At 37.7% G+C, this 12923-nt stretch overlaps 1 protein-coding gene across 2 annotated transcripts; it reads right to left on the minus strand.

Annotated features, from left to right (window-relative positions):
* Nucleotides 1-2697: 2697 nt before the first annotated feature.
* Nucleotides 2698-10589, minus strand: saal1 (serum amyloid A-like 1). Of its 2 annotated transcripts, none has more exons than XM_003443930.5 (13): nucleotides 10435-10589; nucleotides 7843-8042; nucleotides 7598-7699; nucleotides 6167-6250; nucleotides 5981-6060; nucleotides 5619-5678; nucleotides 5422-5537; nucleotides 5090-5255; nucleotides 4843-4925; nucleotides 4543-4728; nucleotides 3925-4082; nucleotides 3728-3820; nucleotides 2698-3055 (listed from the first exon to the last, which is right to left on the minus strand). In XM_003443930.5, exons 1-13 carry the CDS (start codon nucleotides 10436-10438, stop codon nucleotides 2978-2980), a joined length of 1410 nt encoding a protein of 469 aa, XP_003443978.1. In that variant the 5' UTR covers nucleotides 10439-10589; the 3' UTR covers nucleotides 2698-2977. The 2 variants fall into 2 exon arrangements, with proteins under 2 accessions (XP_003443978.1, XP_025764262.1); XM_025908477.1 differs by having other exon boundaries at nucleotides 10421-10587.
* Nucleotides 10590-12923: the final 2334 nt, after the last annotated feature.

Genomic DNA, 12923 nt, shown 5'->3' on the forward strand with positions numbered 1-12923 from the left:
GACAGGGCTGCTTCTCTTTAATTAGCTCCATTTCTTTCAATGCAGAACAAACAGCAACATATGCCACTTGGTGACAGGCGTCAGTGTACACAAGAACCAGCAAGAGCTGCGCCCATAAACACCTGCTGCATTCAAAACAGACGAGTTAGACGTGATGCAAAAAAATGATAGAGCATCACTGAACATGTTCCGCATGTTCTGTTTATTCTGGTGTCGTATCAGATCATGTAAAAAATAGAATTAGTTAAAGTGATGGCAATGGCAGTATTGCATCCCTAAATGTAACAGATTCACCAATACAAGCAACTTAAAACATAATTCAAAAGGAAAAATATAAAGGATTTTTTAAACACAGCACTTCTTAAAAAACAAAAATACATTAATTAATTTGCTTACGTGATACTAATTTATTTTATGAAATCATTTGCCTTCATATGTGCCGAGTGTGATTACACTCTAATCATGATGTCCAGATCAAGGCAAGCAAATATAACTCTCATAGGCTGATGTCTAACTAATATGAAACACAGATTAATTCATTATTCTTAATTTATAATTATTATATCATTAAAATTTAATAAATTTATTTGGTGATTCACAACCTTTCCGCCTCTCTATAAAAGAGACGGAGCTGCTACGTAGCGCCCACGCTGTGTATTTTATCATTACAATTTCCTTACTGATAACCTTATTAAAGAAGCACAAAAGGCGGTTAAGGCGAACGCAAATATCGTCGCAGCCACATCACTTTTTGGCGAGCAGGAAAGGTCAGAGGCTTTGATATCCAGGGATAACGTGACGGGAACGTTTTCATTGTCAGTCTGTTGACAAGAGATAGAAAGCCAGGGAACTCAGGAAATGAACTGAAGGGGGCTTTGATTGCACCCACTAGCATCACGCGTCTTTATTAACACACCTTAACCAGGCGGATCTGAATAGGACGGGCCGTGGAATCAAAGGATGGGGACGTGACACTGCACACGCATTCTTCATCCCTTCATTATCGCTCCTCCTCCCCCAGCAACAACCGCTAGAACAGTGTTGGGGCCATTCTGCACACTTGTGACAGCTCAATTATGATAACCCAGGCTTTAGAAAATGTACTTAAAGCACATTAAAAGATCAAGTCACAAAATCATAAAAATTAAACATCTGCTGATTTTGACAAATTCATTTTAATCTTAAATAGTTAAAATTTCTAATTTCATTGATGCAGTCCCTCAATTTAATATTTAATATGTTTCTTGGTGTAGAAGAGACTTTTACTAACTCCTCAATCTACAAAGAGAACATTTCCATGTCAGTGTTTTATAAAAGCCCTTTCACAGGATGTGACCTTAAGGTTAATCCAAAATTCAGTGTGAGGGAAAATGTTATGTCATTTAAAAGACCAACACATTTGTGGGCAAAAAACAAAGAAATCACTGACATCCAAAATCAGGCTGTGACAGGTCTGACATGCCTCGGTGTCAGTGATGTGTATAATACGCCATCCACGCAGCGAAAAGTCTGCTGTGTTGTGTTCACGGAGTCGGATCATATCAACTCTCCATGAAGACTGGCAGACCGACAATAAGGTTTGGCAGGGCAGCAGGAAACATCTGGGCTTCACCCTGATCTCAGTGACATGACACGCCTGGAAGCGAGGCTCCAAGACAGAGTAGCGAGCACAGTGCAAGTCACTGGCTACAAGCAAGCTTGACAGGCCAAGCGCGATTACACTCTAGCCATTTACAGCACAAACAGGTCATGACGTCCAGATCAAGACACTGGTTACCTCAACCTACGTGGTTCATGGGTGTAGCTGACGCTCAAACACGTGTTTTGTTTTGTTTTGTTCTCCCCCTCATAGGGCGATCTGTCTCACATACACTCGGGATTTCCATTAGAAAGAGCGTTCACATCAATCCAAGCTTTAATTAAAAAGCTGCTATATTCACAGAGCCTTCCTGAGCTTTGCTGGAAATGCGCAGGTTCTCCTGCTCTTCTCCATGAGTGGGCGAAATGGGGTATTTGGAAACCAAATGAGTTCATTGTTGCCAGGCTCAAGCCTTTCATCTAATTTTATTGTCCTTACAAGAGTGACTGTCACCCTCTGGTAAACACTTGATGTTGTCATCAGCATTAGCATCATTACTCATATGCTTAAAAAGGTGAGCCCATATACTTAGCTCAGTTTTATCTTAAATAAATATTTATATTTTTTAAAATAATTATATAAATATCTAGAATTAATCAAATATACATACTTTTAGAGTATTTAAGAGTGCATTTTTAAGTATTTTAGAAGTAAGCATGCAGCTTTGTTAATGCTTGGTTAGAAATTTCTTGTCCCAGCCTGTGAGAAGATATTTTCTCCTGCGCGTGTGCCTGACAGACACAAGGAAAGAAAAAAGAAACAGAAGCATTTAAATAACCAAAGTGAGTTCATTTACTTATATAACCAAATATATAACTACTACCTTATATAAAAAAAAACACTTAAAATTGTGGTTTGACATTATTAAGTTTTAGTGCCAGTTGGCTGTCTTAATAAAAAGCTCTAAATTGTGTTGACTGAAGTTGAATGTTAAGAAAAATACTTTATTCCTAAAGAGTCTGGAATCAGAACGTAGTATTAATAATGACTTAAACCCCTAATTGCAGATAATTCAGCTGTGTTTTTTGCAATTTCTACATGAAAAAGACTAAAAAGGCTTAAAGACAAATTACTTTTAATTAAACACCGTCTGTAATCAAATACAAAAATAGTATTCTTAAAAAAGGCTTAAAAAAACAACTTTAATCTTCCAGACTTAACTTAAAAGTGGCTTACAATATTCAAATAAATGACAGTTTGCCATTTGTGATGTTGTCCTTCCAGTGGAAATGCAAATAGCTCGTTTTGAACCAGGATCTTTGGAGAGGAAATATTGGCTGCTATAAAAAGCAGAGGTGAGAGTCTGAATGAGTGCTGAACACTGATCTGCAGGGTGCTTCAGACGGGACACTGTGTCCTTATCACATCTGCCAACTGGGGATCAGCCTCTGACAACATGGTCTGCAGGTGCTGAAACTGCACAAGAGGAGGAAGGGCAGGGTGGAAACATAATGTTTATTTTCCACAGGAGCTGTGGGAGTATGGCAGCAGTCCATCACACATCCTGATCTGACACGAGCTCTAAAATAAGTCTTTTGCTGTATTAATAGCATTACAGGTCAACAATTTCTGCCTACAGTTTACATGTATCACAACATCTGGACAAGTATTATGTGATGTTTTAAATAGTATAGTAGTATTCTATCTTGAAAAAACCCCAAAGGTATTAAAGTGTTAGAAATTCTGAGCACTTGCTTTTTATACCCAGTGAAGAATGTCATTGTTCATTTTGCCATGAAAGAATCATTTTTCCTCACTAAATCATTTCAAAGTAATATAAATATGAATTTCAATCGGAAGGTTTTAGGATTTCATGATGAACTGTGATTCACTGTAACATACCTACAAGGACTCCAGGTCTTAAAAATCTGATTGTAACTCTGTAACATGAGTTTGTCCTTCTCAAGTAAAAGCAATAAGTCTGTGTTAAAATATTTGAGAAAATTATCCTGTTATTTCTGACAAAATAACATGTTGTGCTTGTGGAAATGAAACCTGAGTTAACTTAAAACGTCCTAAACCACTTTGAACGGTATCTGTTCACATGTACAATGTCTCACTGTAAATTAACCATTTAGGAGCACTTACTGAATTCTTAAACTTGGGAAGTAAAATAGCGGCAGCTGCGAGGCAGGTTTTCTCTGTGAGGTAAACTTTCTTCACCAAATCTGCAACTGTGTCCTAAAATGGGGGAAAAAATCCATATCCAAACCTTGGTTTTTACTGGCTGCTGATTAAAATGATCTGGGCCACAAAAGTAAGCAAAAAAATTCCTTAAATATTACCTTTTGAATATGAACGAAGAGGTCAGCCAAAAACTCTGCTGTGATCTCTGCAAGGGTCTCGAGCTGCTCATCTTTTTCATCTTCTTTGTTTGCACTGTTGTCTTTGCACTCATTTTGGTACTGGCATACCCGCAAGATGCTCCCAATGAGAGGCAAACCTAGAGATATTCATCCAAAAAAGCAGCAAATTAAAAAAAAAACAAAATAATGGTCATATTCATTCATCACCCAAAAAACTGAAACTGCACAGATGGGTCACCCTTATCCACGAGACTAAAGCCCAAACACTTCCACACAGTTTAGCCTTTGTTTACTGTTTGCAGTCCTGTTCACAGCTTAATGAGCTCAGCTGAATGTTTGTGAACACTGGTGACCTCTGGTGGTGTTTTAGGCCTCAATATGACAACAGCTTAACAGACAGACACGTGTCTAATTTTAGGATGGCACTTAAAATCATATCGTGATATACAGCAACATTAGTTTAAACTAATTATTCAAACAGTGGGGTGACCACAAAATCTGCTTTCTTCACTTCCTGTATGGCTATCAAGAGGACTTATCATTATCTGCAACATTCTCTGTGCAGCTAAACATCAGTGTAGCTTTATGAAAACTTACTTGTGTCACTTTTGCTGCACCACTCATCGTGACACTTATAAAGAGCCTGCAGCACAGCAAGTGCCTGGACCAGAATGCTTTTCTGCTCATGCAGTACAACTGGAAGATCATTTGGCTGGCAGAGGTCCTCACACACAACGTCACAGACAAACTCCCATACAGATTTCCCTGGTCCATCAGAAGCAGCTAGAAGAAATACACAAAGTCTAATTTTACAAGTCAACCACTTCTCTACTGTTATCTGATAATGGTTTAAGTACAGCATTTCAATAAAGACATTTCAGTACTGAAATATCTTACCAAAAACCCGAATCCCCTCATCTATAGTGGTAAGTAACTGGAGGATATGAAGGTAAACCTCTAAGCCATTCGGACTCTCTGATCTGTGAAAACAATTTAATACTGTTGATTCTTGACAATCAGCCTCACCTTTAATTTCATAGGTACAGTGTATTTAGTTTAACTCTGCAGTAAGAGCCTGGTTAAATGATATACGTCATCAAAAACAGTAATACAAATACTTCATAAAACAGATTCAGATTCCCACCTGAGCTGCTTGGCTGCCTCAAGAAGACATGAGGTCATCTCCAGATGGCTTTCACCATCATCCCCCTGCTCCTCATCAGGCTGAGCTGTGATCCAACTCTTCATTAACTCTTCATCAAGGTCAAACAATTTGTCAACTAGTTCTCCCACCTTCTCAAGCAGATCCGCTGTAAACACATTCAGTATATACTTATAATGGGAAGTTTACAACACACTCATGTCAACAATAATTATAAGCATCACAGGGACTTGCAGTGTCAAACAATACAAGTAACCAGGTTATTACTGGAGAAATGGAATAAAACTGGAATTAAACAGAATAAAACTAAATACTATTGGTGGAGCTGCACATGATGAAACAGAGATTGGAGCGCACAGATGTCTGCTGTCGTATTCGCTGAAGCCACAGTGAACAGACATCTTTCTGAGAAAAACAGGTCAGCAGCAATCTGCAAACATCATGAGGAAATATGAATATTTCTCGTTCCGTTTCTCTATTTCACACGTCACACATAAAATGCAAATCGCACCTGCTTGTTTCCAGCAGTGTTGGAGGATCGGTATCTCCCAGAAGCAGCAGCAGCACAGACCTGTGGACACAAAGAGTAGATTGAAACCCATTCATGTACAACAGGGGTGGGGAGCTCTGGGCCTCAACGGCCGGTATCCTACAGGTTTTGGATATCACCTTGTGTCAACACACCTGAATCAAACGATTAGGTCATTACCAGACCTCTGGAGAACTTGTTGAGGAGACAATTTAGCCATTTGAATCTGCTGTGTTGGATTAAGGACACATCTAAAACTTGAAGGACACCGGCCCTTGAGGCCTGGAATTCCCCTCCTATGATGTACAACATCTGTCAAAGAACTCTTTTTTTTTTTTACTCACCCCAAGTCCTCATTTTGGCTTAAAGTCATACAAGTTTCAGGAAAACAAGCAATGTTCCCAAGGATTCCCACACTAATTTCCTAGAGGAAAAAAAAGAAAGCATCAGAAATGTATTAGAAATTAAATTAATTGTACAGGATTTTATTCTGGTAGAGAAAGCATGCATTGAAAAAGGATTTCACTCACTGTAAGTCGTGGACAACGCGATTTGGCAATCACTCCTAGAAGAATATCTGCAGCTTTAAATTCCTGCAGAAAACCAGCCACATCCTACAAACATGTGGTAAATAAATAGTCCGTTAGTAAATATATAAACATTGAATGAATCACTTTTAACTGCAGACCATGTGAAAGGCAGGCAGGTAGAAACCAGCACTATTTGCACTGCTTTGTAATTAAATACTTGAAATGCAAAAAGATAGCCATTATAAACTTGGTTCATACCAAAACAAGGTGTGATAAAACCAATTTGTTGACAAAACTACTTGCAGTAAAAAATACAGATGACATGTCTGTAGTTTTAGTCTTTGTAGATATGTCAATATAACCTGCCTGTTTCCTGAGATTCATACAACACTGTGCAAAAGTCTTGAATCAACCTTCATTTTGTTATGTTTTGCTTCCAGCGAGCCAACCTTCTTGTAGTTTTTTAAGTGGTCTTGAGCAACAGTTCTCCAGACTTTCTGGTTTTCAAAGTTTTTATTTGAACATTAGCTGATTTTTCATCAAGTGAAGCTTCTGTCATCATTTAATGCTGTACATCAGCCAGTGGTGCTGAGGATCTTGTCAAAACTGATGGAATTATATACAAAGAAAAGTAACCATCAGACTTTGATCCACCATGAAATACCATCACCAGCGCAGTGAAATTATACCTAGATAGATAGAGACACAATGGAACACTTTCAGTCATGGATTAACAGGCAACAGACATCAAAAATTTGTGCTTTGATTGTCTGGAGAACTATTCCTGAAGCCTAATTATAGAAATGACAAGAAAGCTGACTAAGAGAGTTCAGACTGTGTTGAAGAATAAAGGCAGTTACCCAGATGGTTGGTTTTCAGAATTATACATACTCTGTTTTTGCCTTATATAGTCCATTTCTGTGTATATTTGCAGTTGTTTCACTTAATCTGTGCACCTATTTCCCGTTTTCCAAGCAAAATATAAAGAAATGAGGGTTGGCTCAAGACTTTTGCACAGTACTATACACTGACATGACTATAAGTCAGCTACGTTCTCAAAGTATTTTATTTTATTGTAAAACCCATTATCATATCTCGCCCTTACACACACCCTCCATATAATAATTAGAGTAAAGCCAACACTGACACTAATAAAAACTAAAAGTAAACATTTTGAAATGATAACCAGAACAGCAATGACATAGTAGTGGATCTTCCTTACGATCTGTCACAATTCACAGGCCACATAATAACCATTGCCAATAAGAGGTATGAAAACTGTGAAAGCATCATTGATAATATAACTGATGTTAGCATAATGGTTACAAGAAGTCCGCAGCCACACCTTCATAATGTGGGAGCCACTCCTTCCATGATTGTGATCAATATAATCACCATTAAACAGGACACAAGCTGTAAGAGAAACTCTACCTTATCCATTGCCATATCCCACACTCTGCACAAGTCGTCCTCATCATCATCTGATAGCTGCATTGGACCTTCACGGCGCTCTTCTGAATGCTCTGTGACCATCTGCAAGACAATTTTACAGACATTAGGAAATGTTGCAACACTGCACACTTTCATCTACCAAACCAACAAACCGATGCATGACTTAAGTGCTGAATGAAACGTGCAACATTTATCACTTCATTTTACATCAGCAGCCTGCCTACATGGATGAGACGAGTCAGGGTGCTAAAAAGCCAGTGCTTGCTGTAAACAGTGTCTCCAATAGCATCCACATCTTGGTCCTCCGCTCCATCTGCTGCGTCTGGGGGTGGTGATGGGTTACGGTCCATGATAGGAGACTGTGTTCCAGCTAGAGGGGATGAGCTCTCTTTCTCCACTTGCTCAGCACCATTAGCGCCACCATCTGAGGAAATAAACCAAGGAACGTATTACAGTTAGGAATGATGAAGGAGATTATCAGCCAATACTTTAGTGTTTCTGATTTCTACAAACTTCTCCGTAGCACTTGATGTAAAGGCTCAGTGATTATTCAGATCTGTTCAGATTGAAAAATTTAACATCAATAAATGGCAGCAAAACCTAAGTCATTTTACCCTTTACTTTATTAATACCCTAACAAAAGCACTTGATCCTCTATCCGCATATGTACAACTGTAGTTAAAAATCTTGGTGTTTTAATATCTACTTCCTTGCATTTACCAACTACAAAACACTTAAACTTACAAATAATTATCCATGTTTGTATTACCTCTTATATAGAATACTATAATTCCCTGTACACGTTAATGCAATTCCAGTCATTCTTGATTGCCAATAGGACTGTGCGACACAAGCAAAATGTTAAAAATCCTGATACAAATCATTTCGAATCCTGATAGCAATGCATATAACAATATAGTGCATTTTCTGTAAAAATGAATGAATAGTTTATATTATCACCACATCGAAACTACTATTTTTTTTTTTTTTACATTTAAATTAAATAATTAAAAATGAGTTAAATATGGGCCTTACATGGCATTATCCTGTTGTGACACACATTAGCTGACCCCAGTCACGTAAGAGCTTCCCTGAGGTCCCCAGCTATCATTATAAGATAATTCTTTATTGTCATTGCACAGTCATACATAGTACAGTAGTACAATGAAATTGGAAAAACTGTCCTACGTCGGCACTACATATAACACAACACGACACGATATGACACATCACAACGCAACACAAACAACACAACACAGTATATTAACTTAGAAATAAAAAAGAAGAATAAGTGTTATGTGTATTGCACACTGTTATTATTGCACATTAATTATTATTGCACCTTGTTATAAATATAAATATTATTATTGTTATTGTTTTAAACATTGTTACCTCCCCCTAAAAAAAGTCCAGGCAGGTAGCCAATCAGGTCAGCTATTTGCATTGATTAGGGCTATTGCCCTGTTGTAAAAGCTGTCCTTGAGTCTGTTTGTTCGGGACCTCAGCAGCCTGAACCTGCTCCTGTATCATTGTTAGAAAACTAGCTTGTGTGCAAACATTGACTGTCCAGTCTCGGACACTCTGCAGTGCACCATTAAGCTCATACAGAGATGCGTTGTTCGGCTTGTCCACATATCTGTTGTTGCAGTGCAGCATGCTACATTGCAGATTTTCTCCAATACTTCGGCCCAACACTCGTAATGTGAATGCAGCAACTGAACTTGTTTGAAGTGTTTTCGGCTGGGCATCGTGTACCTGAAGTCGAGTGTTTTGACCAATGCATGAAACAATATATTTATAGATGTAAGTTATAATGGCCACATCTCTCAGATCTGTGTCAGGCCATTGCTGGATTTTGAGTCAGTTATCTTTTTGTTTTGTTTGGGTGATTGATAGCTCAAGCGTTAAGTGGCTTAACAAACAAACAACCAATAGAAAATATTTCTCAGAAAATGGTCAGGTACAGACTAAACCCTTTCTCTTTGGAAGCAAAATATGGCCAGGATGGCTCAAGAATTTTGTAACCAATACATTTTAATCTTTCTTTTTGAGAGCCCTTTAAGGATCAGCTGGATGATATATTACAGATCGATTATCTCCATATATGGTCTCATGTTCAGCTCCCAAACCACACCTAAAAACCCAAAGTTGCTGGAATTTCTTTGTTATAGCCTGCAGACTCTGGAACAGTCAAGCCTGATAGATTAGCCCCCCCTGTCAAGGTTTTTTTTTTATATAGTCTTTCAATAGGTTAGGTTTTTATTTCACTTGCTTACTTTTCCTTTCCTTTTCATTGCAATCGTGCTTTTGTTTACGGTTGTATTATCTTTTACATTAGACGTTTGCAATGAATCGCATTTTAACTTCAACTTGTTTTTATGTCTTGTTGTTTTAAAGTGTGCCAGATACGCAACAGTCACTGCACTTGACATGCTCTGACCATTAGAATGACGGCATACCTGAATTTTACAGGTATTTATCCTGGCAAGGAAAAAGCAGACATCCCTCCTGGCACTTTGTCGTTAATGTAACGTTAAATGTACCGTGTCAGAGTTTGAATACAGTTTATAAATCACCACAAAAAGCTTAAACAGATTACAGTAAATTTTGTTGTATCATTTCAGTGTTACGCTAAACACGGAAACGCTAAATATCAAGAAACAACAAAGGCACACCCAGTAAAAGGTAAAGGTGGTGCTTATAAATACTAAATTTTGTCCATTTGATGTTCATTGGTTAAGCTAACAGCTATAATTAATTATTAATGGTGGATTTCTATCTAACTTTCGCGGGCGGACGCACATTTTTTAACTCACCCATACTGGCCGCTCTTGACTACCGTTATTAGCAGGTAATTAAAGGCAATATCATCGGATGCTTTTAACTTTTCCACCACAGCAAGCTGCTCGGTTGTTTCAAACAGCCTCCATTTAGTACTAGTGGGTATCTGCGCATGCGTGAAACCAGGACCAAGCTTCCTGCCACCCGAAAATAAATAACGCCATCTGCAGTGCGCAGACGGAACTACCTGTCCACATGTGAGAGAAGTGAAGCTTGTAGTGGATTGAATCTGCAAGAAAGTGTCATATTTTAATGATCTCGTGTTTATTTTTGAGTATGTTAAGTTGATCCCGAAAACTGTTACAGTTACAGCAAAAAACGCACAGAGAGGCTTGTTGCATGTCTCTTTCTCCTTCTGTAAGGCACCTTCCGTTTACCAGCTTCTCTGTCCATGAGGTTACATATAGGGCTGGGTATCATCACTGATTTCTATAATTAAATTCGATTCAATTTTGACCCAGACAGTCAGAAATATTAAAATTCTGATAATTTATCAGTACCTAACCATATTTTTATATCGATGTATAAAAACAGAGCTGCCATTTGTGAGACTTCATCACATGTTTAAGCATCACAGCAGATGCACAAAGTTTGTGTCAAACTAACTGAGGATAAAACACAGAAAAAACATGAACGAGTTTTTCTTGGCCTGGTTTTTATAGTAGATAGCCCCCTTAAAAAAATCTGCAGTAGATCAAAAAAGAAGGAAAACCGTGATTCAATATATGAACATTACCTGATGCTGGTGAAGAGAAAGTTACAGAGGTTTTATTAGAGACACAGCTAAGTGTTTTGCAATTTGGCATAATTTTAAGGAGTTTACATTTCTTCAGTATTGAATAACATTAGGCTTGCTTGTCGGAGGTCATTTTTTCCAAGTGAGGGGTGCACACACAGGAAGTTTGTATGATTTAAACAGCTAATGCAGTGCTGTTTCTGCAAACATGAGGGCTTGAACTCACTGTACACAGTAGTATCTAAGTTGGATTTAAAGGTTGTTGGAATATCAGTTTACTTGCTGAAAACATAAAACAAGTTTCTGTTGTATTCACAAAGGCTGCTTATTAATTTAATGCTGATTTCATGTGAAATCTCCAAATAATATTAGAATACCTAAACCAGGGAAATTCAATTAAAATTGAAGTCCAGTCAGAGAAAGTTTCCTCAAAGAAAGGTTCAGAATATCATGATGCTCCACATGCATTACAATGGAAACCTTTGAAAAGTTTTAATAGTATATTTTTTATGTTTTCCATAGTACACCAAACTATATAAGCAATACAAATGTATAATTTATACATATAAAATGTTTTAATCTATAAATTTATCTTTATAATCTCAAATATATTACGAAATTTGAACTCATATCTTAAGAGCGTGCTTAAGTTGCTTAAGTACTTTATTTTATCGGTTTAAGCAGTGTTGAAACAAGTATCTAATGTTAAATAGTATTATGTCAACAGGGGCCCACCTCTAATCAAAATTGTCCTGGAATAATTTGATGAGTGTACTGTCCTCCCTGAATCAACACAATGTATAGTCTTAGACAGGAATAACAAAAGACTTCTCATCATGCAGCTGTCCTCACTTGGGAGTGGTTCAAAGCCCTGTTTGCACTAAGAAAAGCTTTGCGTGCAAAATAACATTTGATTAAACATCTTTTTATCTGTAGATACATCTAACCACAGATACCCTGCTCACCAGAGAAATGACTGCACCAGCTTCAGGATTAATGACTATACAACTGCTTATACTTGTACTTGTGACGCACAATGCTCAAAATCGAAACTCTTTGACTTTTTCATGTAGGCAAATTTGTAAATTTAAAGCAGTTTGGAAAAATGCACTTGTCTTGAAATTTGTTGTTAAGAAGAAGCAAAATACATCACAGGACATCTGTGATTTTTGGTAATGGACAGTAGAAATTTAATAGTGAACGTAAATCATCATAATCATTCTTTGGGCATTAAAGTTGCCCGTTTTTAGTTTTCCTCTCACCAAGCTGTTGCTCTTTTATCCCATACAATTATTTGGTAAGCTGGGCCCAAAAGCCAGATGTTTGGTAGAATTTGGTAGAAGGTGTTAAACGTAGCCTAATGTGTTCTAAAAGCAAAACAATAACCTACTCTCCAGACTATGTTTGAGAGTTGAAAAATTTGCAGCTTAACATGCCATCAGGGCTCATGCAGTATCATGCAAACATGATACAGCACGTCGGCAATGATGGTCACCAAGGATGTAGACCAGTCAGATTATTTGCACATCCTGTGCAATTCATGAGCCAGAAGCAATTTAGAACAACTCAGCTACATCTGGAAAAAACAGCTGCATCAGTCAGACAGTTGCAGAATATGATCAACTGGAACTGAAAACATTTAACTATACGGATCACAATACACGGGACTTGGAAGAAATAAATCCAGACAACAACTTCTTCTCATCTATCAATAACGACTGCTGCTAC

Source organism: Oreochromis niloticus, linkage group LG7 (assembly GCF_001858045.2).
Source record: "Oreochromis niloticus isolate F11D_XX linkage group LG7, O_niloticus_UMD_NMBU, whole genome shotgun sequence".
In the NCBI taxonomy this organism is placed as follows: Eukaryota; Metazoa; Chordata; class Actinopteri; order Cichliformes; family Cichlidae; genus Oreochromis; species Oreochromis niloticus.